Below are 24638 nucleotides of genomic sequence, written 5' to 3'. Positions count from 1 at the left end.
GCTTACAAGTGGTGAAAAATACCTATCTTTCAGCCGGCCGACAACCGGTAGAACTTTTAACGTACTAGTACCATTGTTTCCGGTTGTCGGTGTACGTACTGTATGTTTGCACGGAACTGTAATCTCCAAATGCCTCAGAAGAAAAAAGACAAAGGGATTCTGCGCGAATCAACCTGCCCCAATTCCCACACTGCTCCGCTGCTACTATATCCCGCTTTCGTTTAGAAGCCTGTTCAACGCTATTCACGTCGAGACCGTTCGCTACTGCATCGTAAAGCGTGTCCAACACAACGGATCTCGTTTCCAGCGTTCGCTGAAAGAACGAAACGCTGTTTTAGCGCATCGTAGCTGGTCTACGTAGTAGGTATTATCCGTACACTACAGTGTACTATGTGCGCACCAAAAACACGTTTTAAGCGATGAGTCCTGTGAGTCAAAATGAAACGTGGAAACCCTTTTTTGTACCCCGCTCAGGTCGCCCTGGCCGCCAAGCTCTCCCACACAAAAGTTGTGAAAAGTAGTGTATCTTGGCTTCCCCGCGGAGAACGTATGTTGAGGAGAAAAACTGCAATTGACTTTTGCTGATTCGACGACAAAGCTTTGTTGATCTTTATGTATTTCTTCCCAGAAGAAGAAACCAATTCCAGATGCCGCCAGCCTTGTCTGTACGAACTCAACTGTCCGATATCGGTAGGAAAGGAGCTCAACCAGGTCTGGCGTCGGTGAGCTTCTTTCATGGTTGGCACATGGACCGCACAGCTCAATAAGGCTAGCCGAGGAAAAATCGGTACGCACAAGAAGCAAAACGCAAAAGAGAGTTGTGTGGTGTACGTGCTGGTACATACACGTGAAGTATACGCATTCGGTGGGTATGGTATTTTCCGCTCAATCATTCCCAACGACAGTCTCCCTTAACAGCGCCGTGAAAGCAAGGAGGAGCCATGTAGGAGACTGTTGCGCAATTCTTGGGAGGTGGAGAAGAACGGAGTCGGCTTGAAAGTTCCAAACAGGAATCGAGGAATCGGGATCTGATCGGTATCAAATCGGCTGCAGTTTTTTTTTTTGGTTTTTTTCTTAATGGTGGTCGGAGGGGAGAAGATCTCTCATGCGGACCGGCAAACCGATGATGGCATCGTTTTGGTCATCGCAGTCTGGAAAGTTCCCAACTGTCCCTGCCTCTCTGGACTGGTGGTGGACTGGATGGACTGAAATGAAGGTTGCCCGAGGTGCGGATACGCGTACAGCTCGATGGAAGCTTTGAGGTTGCTGCAAGCTGGCTTCAAGCCATCCCATCCGAATGTGATGCGTTCTTTCTGGGCCGTTGCGACTTTGGGGATCGTCTTTCCCGCGCCCTTGGTTGGAGGCCCTGTCTCCTGTGTCCCTTGTCCCTTCCAGGCAAGCGAGCGAGGTCCATTCAGATGGTGCTCCATCAGCGTTGGCTTTCCGTCTCCATTGGCTCTTGGCAATTCGGTCAGCGGGGCTGACTGCCTCAGGTGGGGCAGTGCTAGTGTGTGTACCGACCCGCAGGATTGGTGCTTTGCCCAGATCTCTACAGAATAGCGCCGCCATCCATATGTTAGTTCTGCAATTTTCTTGTATCGGTGCTGTGACTCATACTTCCCCCTTTGGCTTGGCTGTGCTGCAACCAATAAGAACGCACAATGAAATCTTGCGGGTGGGGAGTGGATCCATGGCGCCTGCATTGGCCTGGGGACGCGCACTGTCGCACACTTCCATCTGACCTTTCAGAAGGGTTTCGTGGTGGGCAAGGACCAACCGGTTGCGCGGCCGTGCGTGGGTGCCTTGCCCGGCACTGCCAGGGCCACCTGCACTGCAGTTTGCTGCCTGATACAAAATCCTTCCCTCCGCCCAGTTTTCCCTCTTTGACCTTCCTTTCTCTTCTCTGCAACCAAATCCACCCTATCAAACCAAAACAGTATCACGAGAAGCATCCATCAAGATGCGTTAAATCGCTCCCATTTCCCCGTTCTTTCGAACTCCAGTTCGGTAATCGTCAACATTAAACAATTTTACGTTTCCCCCTCTTCGTCAACCCCTTCAGCTCTTCCTTCACAGGTAGATCTGAACTTCAGCACCCAGCTTTGTAGCTCGCGCTCAAGTTCTCTTACCCCCACCGCCACCATTCACGGCCAAGACTTTCCAGTCTTCACCACGGATTCCCAACAGTCAACATGGCTTCCCTCCAGTTCACCGAGCCTGCCGGCACTCTCCGCGCAATCACCAGCACAACAACAGCCACCACTTCAGGACTTTGTCTTGTTCGATCAGCCGATCAGACCACACCGTCAACATAATCGCAACGCTCTCCAGCCTCCAACCCGAGGTATCAACCTGAATCAGCAACATCGTAGCCAGCATTTGTCTCCGTCTTTGCAAAACCAGCGAGTTGCAAACATCATCCAGGCTACAGGGCACCAAATCAATTCTTCGGCTTTCACCAATCGGTACAGCTCTTCTCAGAACTCGCGTCCGCAACAGTTCTACGCTTCCTCAGCACCTTCTTCAGCTTCAATCCTGAACACTCAGAACCGCGCACAGCAGCGCCCTCCTGTTCCCTTGTTTCCCAAAAGTACCGGCAGTATTTCGCACGGAAAGCAGGGCAACAAGATGTTCTCAGGTAATTACACCTCTTATCGCATGCCGCCTCTCAACATGCGCTTACAATCTCGCACAGAACTGGACCTGCTGGATTTCGCCACCTTTGACGGTGGAGCTACCACCGAGGCGGCGTTCGCTTCGCCTGCCAACCAGACATACGATCTTTCGAGCAGCGTTCCTAGCTCCGTCTCCAACATGGGCACTGTCTCGCCTCAGGAGCTTCTGCTCCATGAGCCGTACTTGTCTGCACCTAGCTCCACCGCTCTTACGGCTTTGACTTCGCCTTCCATCTTCGACGGTTCGCCGGATTTCGATACCTTCGACATCTCTCCTAGTTTTGGACATAGTGACCTGGAAAACCCAGACACGTGGTTCTCACTTTTCCCTGATGCCACCCCGCTACCTCAGGCTCAGGTCCAGACTCAGCCTCAGACCCAGACTCAGACTGAGCAGCAAACACAACCGCTGCCTGAGCTGATTCAACCTGCACAGCCGACCGTTCAGCCGACCGTTGAGCAAACAGTTCAGTCTGTTGAAGCTTCACCTGCTACCCCATCTGAGGATTTGGAGGTTTTGTCTCCGGGCTCTGGTCATCAGAGGAGGAAGTCGTCTGTCAGCCCTCCCAGCGGTCGTCACTCGTCAGTCGCTGGTGTTGGCTCTCGTCGTCGCGACAAGCCTCTGCCCCCCATTATTGTTGAGGATCCTTCCGATGTCGTTGCCATGAAGCGCGCCCGCAACACTTTGGCTGCTCGCAAGTCTCGTGAGCGCAAGGCTCAGCGCTTGGAGGAGTTGGAAGCTAAGATCGAGGAACTGATCGCAGAGCGCGACCGTTGGAAGAACTTGGCTCTGGCGCACGGTGCGTCTACGGAGTAAACCGAACCTTTCGGCTCCTTGAACAAAAAAAATATCCCTCGATGACGGGCATCGAGGAGGGGTTTCATTGTTTTTTTGTGAAATTCTTATTTCTCTTCTTCTTTTTCTGGTTATCATTGATTATTGAGTGTCGCTTGATCTATAGATCGCGCCTTGGGATATTTCTGGTTTCGGAGTTGTCAGATACCTTTCCTAGCTGTTACATCCAGCGGAAACCAAATCAAAAGTTTTCAGTGTTTTAAAACCATGTTATCACAAAGTGCCATGTGTGACCGCTTCGAGTTTGTGATTTCCAATGTCTTCGTCGTAATGTCCCTTGGCCACTATGTCAATACGAACCCTGGTGATGGAATGTTGAAGGACTTTGTTCACCCGTGTTCAAGACTTAAAGCTGGTACAAGCTTTCACCATACCGTCTATTTTGCTGTAATGTAGGAATACAACTGGTTATACCCTTGGCCTCGACTACAAACACCTGTTGATTGCATCGTTAAACACGCTCTCCTATTTGCCCTCGTCATGTGAGAGATGAAGGACATGTTTGGTAGGCGTTCCCGTCGCTTGCCACTCGCGATCTATCCCTTGATGACTGCTGTCTTCCATCAGTCATAGTCAGTACCTCCCGACCATATCGCCGCCCATTTTGTTTTGTTCTTAAATATCCATGAATCAATGTTCTCAAAGGTTGTCGCGAAGTGTAATACCATTCAGTCCAATGCGGAGATATCGCTCGCAGGCGGGTTGTTGACATTCCGTGGCTTAAGTGATCAACGACACCACCACTAAACTCTATGTTGAGATAAATGCGGACGTAAGATCAGATATCTAATGCCCATCACAAGGATAAAGAAAATACATGATTAGGTCCTCTTCTACCTAGAGGTATTTTGCTCGTATGGATGTTCAGTCACAGTTCCAGAGGACGGCCGTATCATTCCTTACCTTGGGCTACTTTACAACATCAAAAGCACGAAGTAGAAGAACAAGTGAAGAACCATTTCTACCATAGTCACACAAAGCATGGAAACAGAGCACAACAATCTATAACACTTTATGACCGCTTTATCAACCTTGAGATTTTCGCTTTGTACAATCTACATCATTTTTTTCACACCTCCCACCCAACCACCACCACCCCCACTTTTCCATCATCCCGTCTTAATGCTTCTTGACAACTCCCGCAGCATCCGCCTGCGCCGCAATCCTCTTCTTGTACGCCTGCACATCACCAGGGAACTTCTCCACTGTTCCATTCTCGCACACCCACAAGCTCTTGCACACCGTCTGTAACATGGTAACATCGTGGGAAACCATCAACACACCACCCTCAAACTTCTGCAGCGCTTCCGAGAGCGCATCCATGGCCTCGATATCCAAATGGTTCGACGGTTCGTCGAGAACCAAAATGTGCGGCTGCGTGAGCGCCAAGCAGGCAAAGGCCACACGGGACTTTTGACCACCGGACAACAAGGCCATCTTCTGCAGACCTGTGGTACCGGTGATGCCAAAGGCGCCCAGCTGGCGACGGTATTCCTCGTCCGTCTTTCCTGGGTACGTCTTGGCCATGAAGGAGACGGCCGAGGCGTTGAGGTCGAGGGCGTCGACGTGGTGCTGGGCGAAGAAGCCGATGCGGAGACGGGGGTGCATGGTGATGAGGCCCGAAGTGGGGGAAAGTTTGCCGACGAGCAGCTTGAGGATGGTGGTTTTACCGGCGCCGTTGGGGCCCACGATACCGATACGGGAATCGAGTTGGACGTCCAGGTCGACGTTGCGCAGCAGGATCTTGTCGGGGCTGTAGCCGAAGGTAACCTCGGACATTTGCACAATGGGCGGCGAGAGCTTCTCCACCTCGGGGAACTGGAAGTGCACGCTGTACTCGGTCTCGGGCGGTTCCAGGACGGGCATCTTCTCGAGCTTCTTGATACGCGATTGGGCTTCTGAAGACTTGGCCGCGTTGTACCGGAACTTGTCGATGAAGGCTTGCAAGTGGGCACGCTGCGCCATCTGGTTCTCGTACTCGCGCTTGGCCACCTTCTTGCGCTCCTCGCGCGTGGCGTAGAAGGAGTCGAAGTTGGCGCCGCGGTAGTAGTCGAGCCGCATGGAATGCTGGTGGATGATGTCGGTGGCAACCTCGTTGAGGAAAGCTCTGTCGTGAGAGACGACGAGCACGGTGCTGGGGTAGGTTTGGAGATAGTTGGATAAGAACGTGATGGAGGGGACGTCCAACATGTTGGACGGTTCGTCGAGCAACAGGAGATCGGGCTCGCAGAAGAGGGCTCGGGCGAGGGCGAGACGCATACGCCAACCACCGGAGAACGTCTTGGTCGCAAACTGTTGGCGTTCTGGCGAGAAACCCAGACCGGCAAGAATGCTGGCCGCTCTCGACTCGGCTTTATCCGACTCCATTTCGGCAAGCTTGCCCTGGATCTCGCCGAGCTTGTTGTCCTGAACCTCACGCTCCCTATCAAGCTTAGCGGCATCGGCTGAGGTGTCGGCCAACCCGACGCGCTGAGCCTCAATGTCGGCCAACTTCTTGATGATCTCGGCCTGCTCCTTGAGAAGGACCTTACGCCAAACGTCGGCGTCCAAGACGGCCTGGATGGCAGGCGTGTCGTCACCCGTGAGTTCCTGTTCGACGTGAAGAATGGAAATGTGCGTAGGAATGGGAACCTCTCTGCGAGAGAGGGCTCTGAGAAGCGTAGATTTACCGACACCGTTGTGACCGACGAGACCATAGCGATGACCGTAGGCGAGAGTCAGAGTGGTGTCGGTCAAGATCCTGAGACCACCGATGGTAACGTCGATGTTGTCGATCTTGATGTCCTTGGTCTTGCCGGAAGAGCCGTTCATCTGCAGAGGGTTGACGGCCATGTAGAACTCCTCGTACGACTGAGCAGGATCGACCTGGTTGAGCAGACGCGAGGCCTCATACTCGACCGTCTTGAAGGTCTTCTTGTTCTGCTTGGCCGCAATCTTCCTCTCGGCCTTCTCCAGCTTCTTCTTGTCGACCTTGGACTCGACCTTCCTGGCGTTGGCCGACTCGAGATCGACGCCGCCCGTAGCCACGGCCAGAGTCGACGAGATGTTCCTCTGAGCGCTCACTTGGATAGTCTGGTCAAGACGCTTCACAGCCGGACCCCTCTTCTCCTGGCTGTCGTTGGCAGCAGAGTACCTGTCCACCCACTTGTCGACCAGCTGACGGATCTTGTCCTGCAGGGCGGCATTAGTACCACCGGAGGCCGAGATCAGCAGGTCGGTGATGGCGGAAGCGGCCTCGACGAGTGGAGACGGGCCGGTAGCATCCTCATCGCCGGACCAGGCCGTTGAGGCATGGGTGAGATAGCCGGCCGAATACTCGGAGATGATCGGGTCGATGTTGGGGAGAACGGTCCTGATTTCGGCTTCCATTTTGGCTATGTTGGTCTGACAGGTGGCCGATCAAATTACGGTGTAAACAAACACTGTCAGTCTTCTCACGTTTCCTTTGATCTTGAAACGTAGCTGTAGCCTGTCGGAGTGCGATATCAAAGTGGAGTTCAACTTTTGATACTTTCACGGCGCCGGTCCGCCTCCCGGGTGCCCTCGTCTTCTGGGCGCGGGGCGGAATTTGCCGCCAACTGACCGCTCGACGGTGGGGTTCATGGAGAAGCTATGATTGGTTTGTTTGCACTCGAGAAAGCTAGCTGTTACTGTTAGTGCAGCAGCGCTAACGCCCGCAAAAGGAGCAACATCATCACGAGAAACTTCACCACCAGTGGCATCGAATCCTTTCCCTTTTTAACATCATCAGCACGGGCAGGCACCAGCTTTCTTGCATGGGATATTCTTCCCGCCTTCTAGAACACGCATCGTGCACGGGCAGTACGCAATAGAGCAGTGTAGACCCTTTAAAAGGGAAGGGTACGATGAATGGCCCCGATGAGTTTCGTCCACTTGTCTGGAAACCACCAGGCCTCGGCCCAGGGCCGCATCGCAAGTTTCGCCAATGATGGCACGCCATTAGACACTTTACGAGTTTGGTTCAGACGGCTGACAGTGGTGCATTCAACCAATGCCCACTACCACAGCTACCAACTTGACCTGAATCGAAGACGCACAAACCTTACCAAGTTCTTTGCAAACATGTCCACTGAATCGAAAAGACATCTGCCTTTGACCATTACACCATCTTGAACGCAGGGGAAATCCAAGAAGCCACTTCAGCATTTAACCGCTGCTTGCTCACTGAGTGGAGCGTCACTATCACAGAAAGAAGAAGCGCGAAGGAGCAATTGGAGCAAAAGAGCCCTGCCCTAGGTACTGACGAGTACGAATCTTACAGTGCCCGGAGGACAAACATGCAAAAGCACACACATGCCCGAAGCCGCTTTGGTGTCGCCTATTGATGTCCTTCGCCGCCCATCAAAAGCAGGGGATTTTACTGGGCGTGTAAATTGGAATTGATTCAACCCAACAAATCAAGATGTCTCAACCGACGGAGGTTCAATGATGTGTGTGTGTGTTTGCCCGCACGCGGGTGGACATCTCTTCTTATCCTCTCGTCGTGTTCTTTGTCCGCCCGGCTGTCCGTCTGTCTGTCTCCCTCACCTAATAGTAGAACTCCAGACAATGATCAAATCAACTCGGGCGAATTTTCCAAGACAAATTACCGACGGCGACCAGCATCACTCATCGTCTGATTCAGCCTGCCAGCTAGGTGTGTACCAGCTACCGCCGAGCTAATCCCTACCTCTAAGCTCTACCCTACCCTACCTAACCTGCCCTGTCCCGTTACGGTGATAATTTATTAGCGAAGCGAGTAGGTACCTAAGCAAGCGATTACCCCCCCTTGCCGACCGCCAAAACATAAAACAAACCGCGCGTAAAATGCGGTTACAATGTGTGATAGTCACCAGCGGACATTCCCAATCCCCACTACTACACTACCTACCTACCCTGGCGATAGCACCATCGAGCGGTGCTTTTTTTTTTTTTTTTTTTTTTCCAGGTCTTACCAAGGTTAAATCGTTATTGGATGTCTGTGCTGTGTTTTAACATCACAAACCTTTGCGCAGTTTCAATGAACAAGATTTCATTTTCGCCCTTGGACCTGCCTATCTCCTACCTATCTCTCTGCCCGCCACGGGGCGCCGCCGTATGTATGTTTCGGAGCAGAGTCAGAATCAGAATCAGGTAGATGCATGTTTTCCAACAGCTGTCTGTTCCAACTTTCGTGTGTCTTGGACAACGGAACGGCCCACGATTAGGGCAGAGGCGGCGCAACTGAGTCTTGTGGAGAGAAATACCCAAGGGATCGTTCGCTGCCTGTTTCTCCCCAGTGTCTCGCCAGATGGTTACGAGACTGTGGCTGACACAAATGGCTGGCGGGATGTGAAGTCGAGCAGAGAAGGGAAAGATAACTTAATGCAGTGGTCGAAGTTCATACCAGTAGTGGGTGGGGGTATTGATCTTCGTTTCGTACCTCCTGTAGAAAGGCGACAAGGTGAACGATGGATGCTTCATACACTAGTATCAAACTTCTAGATCCTCTAGTGGCGATCAACCCATCTACATACTAGCCTGCACAACAATGCTGTGTCGTGGAAACACAGCAATTGCTTGTGTCCTTGATGATCTGCATACACTGCCTACGCGCTATCGCCCGCCGCAAGATACATCGAATGATGATGTTCTTTTGTGTATCCCATCAAATATGTGGGTTCAGAGAAAGGAAGCAGTTGAAACGATCTTCGCGATAGTTTTAAAGAGGGCGCTCGTGTTAGGGTATTGAAGCCTGCGGATATGTTGTGCGATGTGTGGACAGTGTAGGTCGCCGCTTCACCGGGATACTCTGGGTGTATGTATGCATGTTCTGGCTCACCCAGGTAGGTCTATTTGCAAAGTCATATATCTGCTAGAGCCTCAAGGGACCGACGTGTGTTTGATGGGTTCTTTGTGTGAATGAGAGGGAAATGAGTAATTGGACGGACGGGAATTATCGCAGTGACCAAAACATTTCCAGCAATTAATAACATGTACGTGTTTGTACGGATACTTGCGCCTTCAATGGGCGTCTAATAACCATCCATCCGTAACGCTGCCGCGGGAAAGGGAAACCGAGCGGCTTTTTCGTTTATAACAGAAAGCTCGCTCATTGGTAGTGATCAATCACATTTCCCTCATCGGCTTCGCGCGCAAAGAGAAAGAGATGATCATGGAAGATTTGTGGGGGAGTTTGAACTTCAACCTCCAAAGAGGTGAAGAATTCCGAACCATGAACAACTAAACATCACCAAGCAGACGTCCCGCGTTAATACCACCCACTCACTAGTCACCATCCACCACTCACTACATACCTGTTCCATTCACAACCCTTGTCACCCACATTCTTTTTATAGCATGGCAGCCATGCTTTTTCAGCCTTGTTGCTGCCAAGTTCTATCGATTTGATTGAAAATGAAAAGGATGTTCGACGTGGACAACTGTCTTCCAAGGGATTGATAACCGCCACAGTCTCATCCATCGCTCAGCTTGCGTGGGAAAGCCACGTTTCGCCAGATCTGTTCACGACATTGGGCCCTCGGTATTTGATGCGCTTTGGGACAATGACAATGACAATGGGAACAACGATGACGACGACGGCATAGAATATAACTGGGTAGCGAGAAATGAGCTAGTATCAGAGTTGGACGCAACCAAACCCGGCCACCCGCGACTGGGAGTCTCCCGATCCTAGTCGAGTATTGACAGTTTTCTTGTTATAGGCAGGCATAGATGAACACAATATTATGTAGTCGATTACTGAGGTGTACTGTACATATTCTGAGGGGGTTGCTGGCTTGCTAGCTGGCCGGCTAGCAGCTTCAACACGGCTCGTAACAAATAATCCGTTGCGGTATAGGGATCGCTTACATGCCTTGGCAAGCCAGTTATCAGTTGTGAGCTTCGGGGCCAGATATACCCCGTACCAGATCCTTTCCTCCCCCACGCATTTTCGGAGCAAGGGCTGTGGCATAGAGACTTCAGAACTCGACATTTCAATATTCCCTGTTTCTCTCTCTGTATCGAAGTAGCTAACCTCTTCCGGCGAATGTGGTGAACTAAAACATGAAATAGGTAATTCGTGAAGGAGAAGAGATAAAATCACACAAGAAACGTTTCTACATGAAGGCGAACCAGGTGGTGACCAGTGGTGTCTGGTGATGGCCAGACAGCAAGTTGATGGACAGAGGGAAGAAGTTTGAACTAGTTGATAAGATGGTCCTGGTATGGGGAATTGAATGGCTTGTGAACTGGCTACTCTTTGGATATAACATTGAACACCGTGGATGAGTGCCTTGAGCGAAGCACTGAGATAGAGGGCGGGCTGTTATCGAGTGGATGTGTCGAGCGAATAGTCATGTTGGACGTGGTCGTGGCCCGATGGCCGGCGTGGCCTGCTGCAAGGTTCAACTCCGCAATGAAATTCAATGAGAGAGAGAGGAAGATCCTTGTTTCACGGAAAGGCAGGCAGGCTTTAGTTTTGGTGTGCATCATGAGCTCCTCCCGGAAACCAGGGGTCGAGGATGTTGCGTGGTGTGAGCTGTAGCTTCCGAAGCACACATCGATGGCATGCGGGTTTCAATGCATCATTTTTGGACGCCATCTGTGTTGTCATCGTTGTTGATGGTATCAAAGATTGAACCGAAAGATGTTGGACGTTCAGAGTCAAGAGGCAAGGGGTACAACATTGTTTCATCTGATCCACGGTCAGATAATTGCATGTAGGTAGATGGATCGCAAAAGCAAAACCCCAAACGACGCAGTCAATTTACTGTACCGTTGGATACGGAAGAAGACTGGAATCAGCGGGCACCAATTGTAAAGATAGTCTCTCAAACATTGTCTCGCTCTGGGTCGGTACCACAATACTTAGGTACCCAGGGAAAGAAAAAATGAAGCATCGAGAGATGGCTCAGAGCGGATACCCATCACAATATGGCAGGAGGAGCAGATGGCACGAGGATACCACGATACACGGCACAAAGCTCGTACTCGGTGGAATCCATGACGTGCATCATCTTCTCACAAGAAGCTAGGGATGAATTGGCATCTGCAATTCTGCATGCTCTTGTTTCGCGTTTGTGGAGGGCTTGTGTCGATTGGTAAAATTGGCGAGTGGATATATGGGATTGGGGATGCAGCCGGCGTGCACTGCATCTCAAAGTCTGGTTTCAAAAACAAGCAAAAACAACGTCAACGGCCGGTGAGATTGGAGAAGAAGAACAAGAAGAAGGCATGGCCAAGTCAAAAAATGCTCCACTTTGGAAAGCGTGGCCATGTCTTCCTTCCGTTCGGGGCTTTCTCCACTTCCATTCTTCAGTTCCTTCTCTCCAGTGTTCGCGCGCACCCGCCGTGTGCTACATCCATGCCGGGATACGTACCAAGGTACCGCTGGCACGAGCGCAGGCACGCACCGCGCGCTCCCCGTAGCCGTGTCCACAGGTGGAAGCAAGCGAGTAAGTAGCTGACAGCCGGGGTACAGACAGGCATGAGAGCAAATCGCGCCAATCCGAACGGCTTCCCTGACCCGGCACCAAACTTCCACTTGAGTCCCTCTTCTGTCGAGCTTCGTCCAGCAAGGACCTGACCCAGTCGATTCCCTTGCCAGTGGACCCACCCCTCGCAGAGGTGCCATGGATTTCAGCACCGAGGCAGGTCCCAGTGGGCGGCCGGCCGTCACGGTCCAGGGCCCCTTGAAAGGTGGTAGTAGTTGGAAGGACGTCCAGTCGCAGCCATCGCACGGCTGCAAGCCGAGACGGGCGACACGGGCGACAACCTCAGGACGGACGGGAGGTGCGCGACCTTTTCTCGCCTTTTGGGGGGGACGGAAGAGGAGAGGGGACCTGCGTGAGGTGACCTGCATTGACCTTGTTGATTTTGCATGTCTCGAGCTTGATTCCATTGATTCAGTTCAACCACACACCTACCACACAACAACCTCTCCCTTACCTTCCTTTCCACCACACAAGGCGCCTGCCGTACTCCCGTTCCAGAGGTCTAACCCTTCCATTCACTCATTGGTGACGCTGTGATCAGTCTGTCTCTGTGTTGAATGTGGTGGTGTGGTGGTGGCTTTTGAGAGGCTCCTCCACCATTCTCTTGTCTAACACATTGTTTGTCTCTTTCCCCTCGTTTTTTCAGTGTGGTGGTAGATACCAGAGGTAACTACCTACTTGGACCCTCGAGCCTACCTACTTGCGACAGCGTGCTGTACACGGCAACTATACAGACTTTCTCTCACTTGGACCCTTCAACCTAGGTTACCGCGGCCATCTGTTCAGGCCAAGCTTGACGTCCATTCATTATTCAGATAGATCATCTTTGAATCGAACGAGGTCGCCATTGAGGATTAAGCAAGCTACCCACGCCGGCGACACTTGCTCGAATCTGTTTGGCAGCGATCCCCTCGCCTATCGAACCGAACAACAACAGCGGTGTCTCTGTTTCCACCCCAGTGTCCGCCACAGCCGTGTCGGCAGTCTGGAGTCTGTACACACTACATACAGCAAAGGGAGAGTCGGATCCCTTCGTCCCTCGCAGGTACGGATTCGGTTGCGCATAGAGTGGTCCCAGGTTCTGGTCACTCACTCGTCAGCGGTCCCCAGCTCCGGCTTGCAGGTTCAGGTTCAAGCTGTCTCGTTCACCTCCACCACCCAAAAGCGGCCAAGTCCCCCAAAGGGGCCCCAGGACAGGCCACCTACCGCCGACCCAGCAGCGAATTCATTCCGTTCAACAGGGAGCGAGCAGACCTTTCCTCGAGCTGGATGAAAATTCCAAACTGCCCAATTCCGTCGTCAATCATCTCATCACTGTCGCTTGCCGACTGCAACTGCAATTGCAATTGCAAGCCGAACCGGTTCGTGCCTTGCGTGTTCGGGCCTGTTTGAAGGACCCTACCTATCGATCCCTTACCGCGGTGGACTTTGGTGCCCACCATTTTTGCAGCGTCCTAGAGGTACCCTGCCGCCCTGCAGCAGTTAGGCGGCTGTCAACCCACGGCCACCTGCCATCCCATTTGCGACCACAACGGGCGACTACACTCGATAATACACAACGACGACCATTGCGATTTACAACCTGTTGCGCTTGCGCTTGCGATTCCGACTGTGACTACGGTTGCCCGGGGCTACTGCGATCCATCGACCAAAGGTGCAAACTCGGTGAAGGGACCAAAGGGGAAAGGGGCTTCGACCGCAAGAACGCGCCTGTATTGTCCACATTCCTCCGCCGCCTGTTGTCTCCTTACCGCACCACACACCAACAACACCCGCCCAAAGCAGTAATGTCCTGACGATGCAAACCGCCATCTTTTGCGAACCACGACTTTTCCCTTGCTCCCTTTTCGCTTCCCGGCGGTCAGTCGTTGACATAGCTGTCCCCCCCGTCCGGCCAAGATGCAGGCCGTGCCGAGTGTAAGTGGACAAAAAGAAATTCAAGGTCGACATACTCCAGCACCACCAACAACAACATCATCATCATCATAATCATCACCTTCACCCACCATCACCATCACCGATAGATACTACCTACTTTTTCTGCACATCTCGGCATCCCCACTGCGCAAACAAAACCCACTGGAACACACACGATCCCCCTTCTGGACTTATCGCGGCGTCCTTTCCCTCTGCCATTTCCCGCCTGCACGTAGCCGGTTTTCGTTGCAGGATCCCCGATGCTAACTTCAATGCTTGCGTGCAGCTTGTGGGAACCGGCACCGTTGTTGCGGCCGCCACTACTGGTCTAGTATTTGGCCAGCCTCCCGACCTCGACTGCCCTCAGCCCATACCCAAAAGAAAGATGGCCCGGAACTACGATCTATTTCGAATGCCCATGGCATCTCCTCGACCCGGCACTAGCGGTATCCTTTTCACCTCTCCACAATCAGAATACTTCCCGTACAGCTCCTTCGAACCACCCCTTGATGTAGTTCCGGGACCCCTTACGTCACATCCCACGAATTCGACCGGCCAGCGCCCCGGCAGTTTACCCCCACCACCTTCGAGAGGGAACCGAAGGCAGTCATTCATACGGAGCCATAGCGAGCGGTCCACAAGCAATAGTGTGCGGGATTCGAGCTCGTCGAGGGAGTCGTGGTTGAAGCGCTGGTCCATACGTCCTCTGTCCCAGCATGAAAGTAGTCCAAGGTCAAGCATGGGTCCAGACTCGCTTTCGATCAATTTCTCCAACAACGGCTCCGAAGCGCCCATGTTGAGGTCCAGCACCACCACTGCGTCGGGGCCACAAGCGGCACCAAACAAGCTGGTCAAGAGGATAACAACTGGGCAAGGAGGAAACTCGGAGACAAAGCAAAAACGAGGATCGAGGCCACAATTACCAACGTTGCGACGACCAGCCACCAGCCACCAACGGTCCATGACACTCCAGCAGCTTCAGGGCACCTTCTGTCCAACACCGGTGGATCCCAAGTTCTCGCTAGAAGAAGAGCCGGAGCTTCCACATCGTACGATGAACCCACAGGCGGATGCGGGCGTTGCCAAGGGTCGCGGGCGATGGACATCGTTCTTCCATGCTCGGATACTCAGGTCATCCGGCCGGAGAAGTGGTGCGCGGTTGAGCGAAAGTAGCCTTGATAACCTTTTGCTGCCTTCCAAGCGTGTGCAAGTACACACAGATAATGCACCCAGGCCCTACCTAACCAAGCCAGATTACATAGCGGCTTGCCCAACTCCTGAAATGAAACCACGGCAATCTCGACCGGAAACCCGAGGAGGACGTTTGGAAGGCCTCGACAGTGCACCACTTGCTTCTCCAACTAGGCAGTTGAGAAGGTCGATGTCGTTCCGAACTCTCGATTCACCCGAGACAAGGGTCCTGAAGAGTACAAACGCCCGACGTCCAAGACGAGGCACTACAAGCGATGCCGAGGGCTGCGGTAGACATGCTGCAGGACCGGAACCGTTGGACGATTTTCTGCTTCCTGCACCCAATCGTGCAGATCAGCCCAAGGCCAGACCGACTTGGGATGGAATTTCTCCACCAACTCAAACAACACCAAAACATCTTGAAACAGGCTTGAGGCCGGGCCTTCGTCTAGTTATTTCTCACAAAAGAAACACTTCAGCCCCGCTTGTTCCCATGTCCCGCATTCCAAGCCTCGACGTCGACGTTACACGAGTGGATCAACCCGGCTCTATCCCCTCATTAGCTTCTCCAAGTCCATGTCAAGACCCAATCAACGACATGTCGGCCACACAGGGCCTTGCGGTGCAACCAAACAGTCGATCGGGCGGCTCTGGCGAACAAGCGTCCACATTAGCTGGCTCAGAATCGATCGACGGTCGGGATGGTTTGTCGGGCGATGACGATGACACAGACCTTCGAAGCGACGGCTTGTATGATTCGTTCCGCACCGGTGCCTCCTCCAGTCGGCTGAGGACGGTTGAAACGCCACTAGAGTCCATGTTTGACGAGTCGCCACCGGGCACCGCTGGTAACAGCAAAGACAAGAGGTTGTCTATCCAAGAAATTCTCGGGCAGTCGTGGGATGGTGCTACCAGGATCATGGAAGAGGACGAAAGTCTTCCGCCAACCTTGCGCGCCGCGTTTATGTCGGACACAGCCAAGATCGCTCACAATGGAAGCGACCAAAATAGCTATGAGCTTGATCCTACACCAACCCTCACTTTGGGCGAACATGACTTTGGTCGCTTGTCGCTCGATGATGATGACGACGACTGGGCGCGAGACGATGATGAGACCTTTAGTAACCATCTTTCACCGCCGTCTACGACAAATTCAAGTCACGTCAGTCCCGCGATACGACAGGCGCTAGCAGGCCTGTGCGAGCAAAACGATGCAGACCTTGGCCACGATGCACTCGACGACCGATCGCGGAGTAACATCTTCGACTGGTGTGAACAACCATCGGTTGACAAGTTCGATCACGATGGCCTATCATTGCGTCCCAAGACGGTGCACGGAAAGCACGAGCTGGACTTGAGGGGAGGCCGCTCTGTGATTCGGAAGGGACCCAGCGCAGTCCACATACGGAGCCAAAGTGTCCCCGTCGTTCCTGATCTTGCTGAAGGCTCAAAGCCTACTCCCAAGTTCGGCACGTGGGGGCTGAGTTCCAAAACGGTCAGCGAGGACTGGGACGACGACTTTGATTTTGACGAGGTGCCTGTGAGTGCAACCGGCTGCAAGGACTCGGCCACGAGCTTCTCGATGGTTGTCCCTGCTTCCATCCAAGCGAGCCAGCCTTCTGTTAAAGCACATTCGGGACAAATCCGCGAACTTTCTTTGTTGGTCAATGACCTCAAGCGGCTTTGCCGTCATGGAAAGGAGCTTGACATTATGAATGGCCCAGCAGCATCGAAATGGGAGGAAGCTGAGAACGTCATTGAGCTTGCTTCGCCAGATGAGGAGGACGAAGACGCCGACGCCGACGTTGACGCCAGCTCACAGTCAACGGAATCAAAGATCTCAAGCATCGATGAGCGTTACCTGGAAGAAGGCTTTGACGGCTCGATCCTTGACCAACAAATCGATCCGTTTGAGGCCATACCGCCTCCCATGGGAAAAACCACGGTGATACGCGAGCGACAAACGGCACGGCGACGATCGGTCTTCTCTCCCGACGATGACATCTTTGGTGGAGGTTGGCCGCTTACGGAGGGAAACCCAAAGGCGACGCGACCGCACACCCCCGAGCGATCGACAAGTCCCACCGAAAAATCGGCAATGATCGCGACAGTTATTGAAGCCATGCAACAGCAACGTTCAACGGCGGACGCTGTTAAGCACGTGGCCCCAGTTAAGCCTTCAAGTTCGAAGCTGTTTTTCGACACAAACAGCCTTCACGAGTTGGTTAAGCGAGCGGGCCAGCTTCGGGATTCCCTCGCGGAAACTGTTCGGCGGGCAGAATTGCTTACGCAGACTCCCATCAGTACTCCCCGGGTTGAGCCACCGAAACCTCGTCATAACCTTGACGGCAGCCCGGCTTTCACTCGAGTCTTCACGGACCCCTCTGCAAGCCCACAGAGTCCGCAGCGGCGGTTACCCAAGAGCCATAGTACGAATTCGGTCCTAAGGAGGAAATCATCAGTTGATTCTCCACGGTTGCATATGATGACCGTCAGCTAGTGGAGGATACGAAAACGACGGCACGCCCGACGCCCAACGGGATTGAAAACACACTGTATATGTATAAATAATATATTTCGCCACGAACCCATCGACTATGACGGAACATCATCCTCTTATGTTTGAACCGGCTCTTGAAGTGGGCTGGATCGAGAATATGAGTGGTTAGGGTCTTCCTGCTATGTTAGGCTGAGGCCATCGGATACGAAGCTATACTGGAGGCGGGGTTTCGATCGATTAAAGCGAGACATGAGAGGATGCGACAGCAAGGCGGGTCGCACTGCTCTACTGTAATGGAGGAGAGAGCGAAAAGCAGGATAATGTATGGGGACATAATGACCATGGCATAGCAGGGCGTGCGGCATATTCATCGTTCTTGTTTTCTTGCATGGCGGGATCTTCCTTGAGCATCAGCAGCACTTCCTTATACCATTTGCATTGCTTCTGCGTTAGGTTGTGGAATGGGGAATGGAGGGAGGGAAAACATACCAAAACGAACACACGGGGGTTGAGCAAGCGGAAGCATACCCTACGCACAGCATGGCAAAGAAAAGCCATCAACAACAATGATCAAGTCATGAAATAGCCTCATGAACGGGTTGATCATTCTTCTAGTTAAATTAATATGTCAATGTCTATCTACAACTTTCATTTACTGATTCCGTATATGTTGGGGAGCATTCCGTGCTTGTCCAGCTCCATCCTTCTGTTGTCTCTGTCCCCTCAACTTTGTTTACATGTACACCTGACTGACAAGAAGATGGGGAAATGAAGGTCATCATCCCTGCCATCATAGGCGACAGATGTTGCATGGCTGCTGCAATGCAGTGGACCTACATACTTCTAGTGTACTGCTCAATGTAAGGTACAAGTAACGAGCGATTCTTTCGTTATTTGGATGAATGAGATCTCCTTTTTTTCCCCAATCCCAACTTCCGGTGTTTTGTTCGATAAATGATATGCGACAAGGTTCAGGAGAGCGGGCTCATCCTTCCCTTCTGCGGGCAGTTGGCAATCAAGGTACACTACTACCCCAAATTGCCAATCAGCAGGCCCATACAGTACCCCGTACACTATGTACACTACACTACCGTAAGCTACGTACGAAGCTGGAAGCGTGGAGATGGAGGGGTAGCTTGCTTCCCTTGGTTTGTAAGTCATGGATGGCGTCAACTATACTAGTGTATAATGCCGCGTCGAATTGAGGAGTTCCCATCTAGTGTATGTGTCTGTTTCCCCCTGATATCCAGCTAGGTAGTGTGCAGGTCGGGTTCAACAATGGATGTGAGTGTAGCCCCCTACCATACGAGTCGCGATGCCGTCCCCGATCTCACAGTCTGGCCGGGCCAGTGACTCGTGCCCAAAACCAACAGCCAAATCCAATTGGAGGTTGTGACAGTTCGACAGCGGTCTCGAGCTGGCGACTTACCCCACATTGGCAGGAGCATGTGGGACCCGCCGCCCGGCTGGTTTTGCCTGCCAACTCTGCCAGCCAACCAGAAGCAGACTAGCGCGTCGCGCTGGCCCCGAGAGACAGCTGGGGGCCCGGGGGGGTTGTGTTTGGCGAAGCTGAGGTCAACGCGTGAGGAATCAAGGGTGCAGGGACCACCCAAACCGAGTCGACAGGCCTTCCACCCTTCCAAAAGTTCGACAGTGCCTGATGTCCCCACTTTGGCAAGCGGCAACCCAGCAGCAGCCCGGCGAGCGGCGGCGGCGGTGAACGAGAAGCTGGTGCTGGCCGGCTGTGGCCCGCTCATTTCTTGCACCAAAAATCAACAAATCTCCCTTTCCACTCCCAAGACTCCCAGTCTCCCCTAGGCCAGACATCAAACCGAACCTCTCCACTTTCACCGACCTCCGTTGTCTTCGTCTATCCGCGTCGGCTTTATCACCACTTCCATCTTTTTGCTCTTCCATCTTTCTGCCTTCAACCTCCACATAGACCCGTGTTCGTCATCACCAAACCGTCAAGATGCGTGAAATTGTAAGTCTCCCTTTGGTGACTACTGCGCCGCGGCACGCAGAGCAATCCTTTTTTTCTCTCTTTCCCTCCTAAGACCCCTGATTGCTCTACCCCACCAAACTGCCTCGTCTCCTTCTGTGCCTCTGCCTACTGCTGCCTGATTCATCATGATCCTGCTCGCTTTCTCGCCATCGCGGACTGCCATCTCTCGCGAGTATCATGGATATCAACGCTGACACGATTTCTTCACGTGCTATAGGTTCATCTCCAGACCGGCCAATGCGTAAGTCGATGATGGCTTCCACTCCCGTCGCGATCCAACGACAACAGCAGGACTAACACAACAGCCACGATCAGGGTAACCAAATCGGTGCTGCTTTCTGGTACGTCGTCATCATCGCGAACAACTACACTTTTGAGCGACGGAACCCGACGCTGACAAAACAAACAGGCAGACTATCTCCGGCGAGCACGGCCTCGACGCCTCCGGTGTGTACGTAACCTCGTGCCCAATAACCATATCTGGTGATGGCCTCGAAAGCTCACCGCCCACTACAGGTACAATGGCACCTCTGAGCTCCAGCTCGAGCGCATGAACGTCTACTTCAACGAGGTGAGCAACAACCAGTCTCGACGATCTCCCCCTCATAGAGAATTCGCTCGTTAACTAGCTTCGCGCTTGAAAGGCTTCCGGCAACAAGTATGTCCCTCGTGCCGTCCTCGTCGATCTCGAGCCCGGTACCATGGACGCCGTCCGCGCCGGTCCCTTCGGCCAGCTCTTCCGCCCCGACAACTTCGTCTTCGGCCAGTCCGGTGCTGGCAACAACTGGGCCAAGGGTCACTACACTGAGGGTGCTGAGCTTGTTGACCAGGTTCTCGATGTCGTCCGTCGCGAGGCTGAGGGCTGCGACTGCCTCCAGGGTTTCCAGATCACCCACTCCCTCGGTGGTGGTACCGGTGCCGGTATGGGTACCCTCCTTATCTCCAAGATTCGTGAGGAGTTCCCCGACCGCATGATGGCTACCTTCTCCGTCGTGCCCTCCCCCAAGGTCTCCGATACCGTTGTCGAGCCCTACAACGCCACCCTCTCCGTCCATCAGCTCGTTGAGAACTCCGACGAGACCTTCTGCATTGACAACGAGGCTCTTTACGACATTTGCATGAGGACCCTCAAGCTCTCCAACCCCTCTTACGGCGATCTTAACCACCTTGTCTCCGCCGTCATGTCCGGTGTCACCGTCTCCCTCCGTTTCCCCGGCCAGCTTAACTCCGATCTCCGCAAGCTCGCCGTCAACATGGTTCCCTTCCCCCGTCTCCACTTCTTCATGGTCGGCTTCGCTCCCCTTACCAGCCGCGGCGCCCACCACTTCCGTGCCGTCTCCGTTCCCGAGTTGACCCAGCAGATGTTCGACCCCAAGAACATGATGGCTGCTTCTGACTTCCGCAACGGTCGTTACCTCACCTGCTCTGCCATCTTGTAAGTTACTGATCATGGAATGCTGCTTTTGACCACTAATACTAACGAATCAAACAGCCGTGGCAAGGTCTCCATGAAGGAGGTTGAGGACCAGATGCGCAACGTTCAGAACAAGAACTCTTCCTACTTCGTCGAGTGGATCCCCAACAACGTCCAGACTGCCCTCTGCTCCATCCCTCCCCGCGGTCTCAAGATGTCCTCCACCTTCGTCGGTAACTCCACCGCCATCCAGGAGCTCTTCAAGCGTATCGGCGAGCAGTTCACTGCCATGTTCAGGCGCAAGGCTTTCTTGCATTGGTACACTGGTGAGGGTATGGACGAGATGGAGTTCACTGAGGCTGAGTCCAACATGAACGATCTCGTCTCCGAGTACCAGCAGTACCAGGATGCTGGTGTTGACGAGGAGGAGGAGGAGTACGAGGAGGAGGCCCCCATTGAGGGCGACGAGTAAACAAGTCCACTCAACATTCAGGCTCCTCTGCGCACGTAAAGTGCCAAAGGCAATACCCTGCTCGGTAAAAAACCGCCGGGCTTGTCGATTTTACGCACATATGCGCATTCCTGACTTGAAGCGGAGGAGTTCTTCGTTGCGGGTTACAGTGTTTTAATAAAAGAATGGTCAAATCAAACTGCTAGATATACCTGTCAGACACTCTAGTTGTTGACCCCTATACTCTTAATACATCAGACAGTACATGCATGTTGCATGATGATGATAATGTCTGTTTAGATTCCAAGTGTCTACTGCTGGCCAAGCTTTCTCTCTACGCACTCTGTAACCATGGTAGCGTGAGACGTATCAAAAGCCCCTAGGTTTAGGAGACTATGTCCGTGTTGTGTGGTGTGCTGGTAAGTTTGCGGAAGATGCGCTAGATCTACGCTGGGGATTATAATAGCGTAATTATCCCTGACATAATCGCTGTTATGAGGCAGCGGCGAAGAGGCAATCGGTTACTTTTAGATACTCAATAGTTGTTTGCCCGCTTTTTCATGTGCGTTGAGTCATGTAACCAAGGAATGGCGAGAACCCGACATGGTCAACAGAGTCAGTGACGAGATCCCCAGCTTCTCGCAGTGAGTATTTTGCAAGACCGAAGGCCACATCAAAGCATCAATTCCAAGTGAACTGTCTTACAAGGCCATAAAGGAAACTCTCCATTTACCCAACTGCCTAGATACTAGTAGTACTGAGCGCTTGACTTCAAATGGGATGTGGAAAGCCCAGGTGTGAAAGTTCAACTGACTGCTGCATTAGGTAGAATGGCCGGGAAATTGAGGGATGTCATGGTGTTTAGTAGGTATACACAGTCATAACTCATGTCAAGGAGAATAATCAGTATCCAAGACTAGAATAATGGATGGATAACTCGGATCAGCAATTACCATTGTTTTATGTGACAGAAATTTCAGCTTGAATAGTAAATCAAGGACCGGTAGCTCAGGGGTAGAGCGTTCGGCTGCAGTCCGAACGGTCACGCGTTCAAATCGCGTTCAGTCCTCAATTTTTTTTTTCCTTTTTTTTCCCTTCCCCTTTTTCAGTTACATCTTGTTTTGTTCCTCCTCTGTGGCCTTGCCTTTCTACATTTAGTCTTTTCGGAAAGTGCAAATCCGAGATTGGAATATTACTTGGGATTAAACTGAAAGGAGTGTTTGGTGACAAGTAGAAGATGACTGTATGAATAGAATATGTTGATGATGACTGTTGACAAACGGAGTTTGAGAGAAAAAGGAGCGATGCTACTTAGTGACTGGTTATCATTACCGTGATGGGAATGATGGCAGGAATGTCCCTGTCCACGACTTCATGTTCACTAATCTCCTGGCAGGAAGTGTCAGAAACCCCCGCGTGAAGTCTTGAATTTACACGGAATGGAAGTTGCTCCCGAGGCGGCATGTAACTTGAGTCCGCTCTGGATGCAAGAGAAAGGAACACTCGATGACTCTTGCATTCGGGCTAAAATCTGTGAGTGCTTAGAATAGCGGGCTTAACTTCCTCTCCTTTCATATACCTATACTTTTTCTCTTCATTCTTTGCTTCCATTTTCCCTTCCTTTGGGAACATCACTATGTTTCATACTTTTACCTATGAACCTCGCTGGTTCAAGTCATCAGACCTGATAGCATGTAATGCCTAGGTATATAGATCTCCATCCGATCTTCAAAAAAAGAACACGTCGGTGAACGTCTAAAGCGAGCAAGTGAAAGATTACGGAGTGAGCTTGTTGGTTTCCATGGCGGGCGACTGTCACTGCATGCCTGACGAACCTTTTTTTCCAAGTTTGAAATGTAGTCAACTTGCGGGCCTGAGGTGAAGTTATGACCAATGCCTACCTCTACGTAAGTAGGCAGGGTATGATACCAACGCCATAGTGACTTGGTATGGGATGGACAAATCTACAGCCATCATGCCATGACATGCGTACCACTTGCTCCCAACTGATGGCTCACTAGTGTACTGGCTAGATGAGGTTTAAGGGGTGACTTACTCCTCTGAAATTGGCCTAGGCGTCCGACTGTGGGATGAGAAGGAAAGTACAAACCCCAGTCGTGTTGTTTATTGTAATGTGGCCAAAAACTTTCCACTTCTGATTTCCCTTCAACTATAGTACACCCTGGAGAGAATCGCTGACAGTTGATAATTATATCTACCTACTTAATGAAACACATCACCAGTCTCCCTTGACTAGATTATCAGAGCCCAAGCCGCTGAAGGCTGTAAATTGGGACAATTATAGTCTCTTGAGATCCTCCAAGCGATAACTATCCAATGTCACATCGGGTTTAAAGGGAAGGTAAAGTCATGATTCACGCTAGCACCGAGTCGAGGTCATGATAATGATCTTCGAAGATCGTTCATAGCGGGGGGAGCCAGTCAAACTCGTTGACTACATGACAAAGATGAGGACGCAGGAATCGAACTGATGGGGGGTTTTGAATGGTTCCCTGCCTGGTTTCATCATTGTATCGCGCAAACAACTGCGCTTTACTAGCTATAGACACTTCGATACGTTTATCCCCCACATCCCTCCCAGTTTTTCCTGATATATACATTTTTTGTTGATATTTTCCGAACTTTCTTTTCTTAATTATCTCTCTTATCAATACTACCGGGTGTTATACACTTGGGGATTAAATTGCGCTACCTGCATCTTAGTCCTCTTACCACACTAGGGTTGGACAGCGTGGGCATGGAAGGGGGTGAAAGAGGCCTCTCCTGTTAATTTTCCCTTTTCATTAATCCGCCGCAAAGTAAACAATGGTTGTTGTGCGCGGGTGCCAGGCGAGTCACTGAAAGGGGACACAAAAGTCAACATAGCCTCGGCTGCAGGGACTTTGCCGTGTTGCAGAAATCTTGATAACGGAAAGGCTTTTAATAGCCATACTCGGGAGTTAGCACCGGAAAAGGGAACGGAGAAGGAGGGAACCGTTAAGGGAAAGCCGGCCTCAGTATCTATCCGAGTCCTGAACCAATCCACTCCATGTCGGACGGACGGAATCCCGGAACCTATCACACTACCCAGCAACACAGCAAGAAACCACAGCCAACGAACGCCTCTTATACCTACCCCGACTCCAACCGGT

At 52.0% G+C, this 24638-nt stretch overlaps 4 protein-coding genes across 4 annotated transcripts; 3 read left to right on the top strand and 1 right to left on the bottom strand.

The window, feature by feature from the left end:
• Positions 1 to 1915: 1915 nt before the first annotated feature.
• Positions 1916 to 3741, top strand: NEUTE1DRAFT_118181 (cross-pathway control protein 1; the record flags this gene model as incomplete). Its single annotated transcript, XM_009856094.1, has 2 exons — positions 1916 to 2638; positions 2696 to 3741. 2 exons carry the CDS (start codon positions 2629 to 2631, stop codon positions 3490 to 3492), a joined length of 807 nt encoding a protein of 268 aa, XP_009854396.1.
• Positions 3742 to 4526: 785 nt separating this feature from the next.
• NEUTE1DRAFT_69088 (uncharacterized protein) lies at positions 4527 to 7013 on the bottom strand (the record flags this gene model as incomplete). The annotated part of the gene is made up of 1 exon (XM_009856093.1): positions 4527 to 7013. The coding sequence occupies one exon, from the start codon at positions 6898 to 6900 to the stop codon at positions 4651 to 4653; it is 2250 nt and encodes a 749-aa protein (XP_009854395.1).
• A 6894-nt stretch (positions 7014 to 13907) lies between these two features.
• NEUTE1DRAFT_131965 (uncharacterized protein) lies at positions 13908 to 18264 on the top strand (the record flags this gene model as incomplete). The annotated part of the gene is made up of 2 exons (XM_009856092.1): positions 13908 to 13925; positions 13966 to 18264. 2 exons carry the CDS (start codon positions 13908 to 13910, stop codon positions 17614 to 17616), a joined length of 3669 nt encoding a protein of 1222 aa, XP_009854394.1.
• A 1269-nt stretch (positions 18265 to 19533) lies between these two features.
• NEUTE1DRAFT_124685 (beta tubulin) lies at positions 19534 to 21507 on the top strand (the record flags this gene model as incomplete). The annotated part of the gene is made up of 7 exons (XM_009856091.1): positions 19534 to 19600; positions 19839 to 19862; positions 19937 to 19962; positions 20031 to 20072; positions 20138 to 20192; positions 20266 to 21056; positions 21114 to 21507. The coding sequence occupies 7 exons, from the start codon at positions 19589 to 19591 to the stop codon at positions 21505 to 21507; spliced, it is 1344 nt and encodes a 447-aa protein (XP_009854393.1).
• Between the last annotated feature and the right edge of the window lie 3131 nt (positions 21508 to 24638).

This window comes from Neurospora tetrasperma, assembly GCF_000213175.1.
Source record: "Neurospora tetrasperma FGSC 2508 unplaced genomic scaffold NEUTE1scaffold_6, whole genome shotgun sequence".
NCBI classification, from domain to species: domain Eukaryota; kingdom Fungi; phylum Ascomycota; class Sordariomycetes; order Sordariales; family Sordariaceae; genus Neurospora; species Neurospora tetrasperma.
Note: the sequence above shows the minus strand (reverse complement) of the source record. Positions and strands in the feature narration are given on the sequence as shown.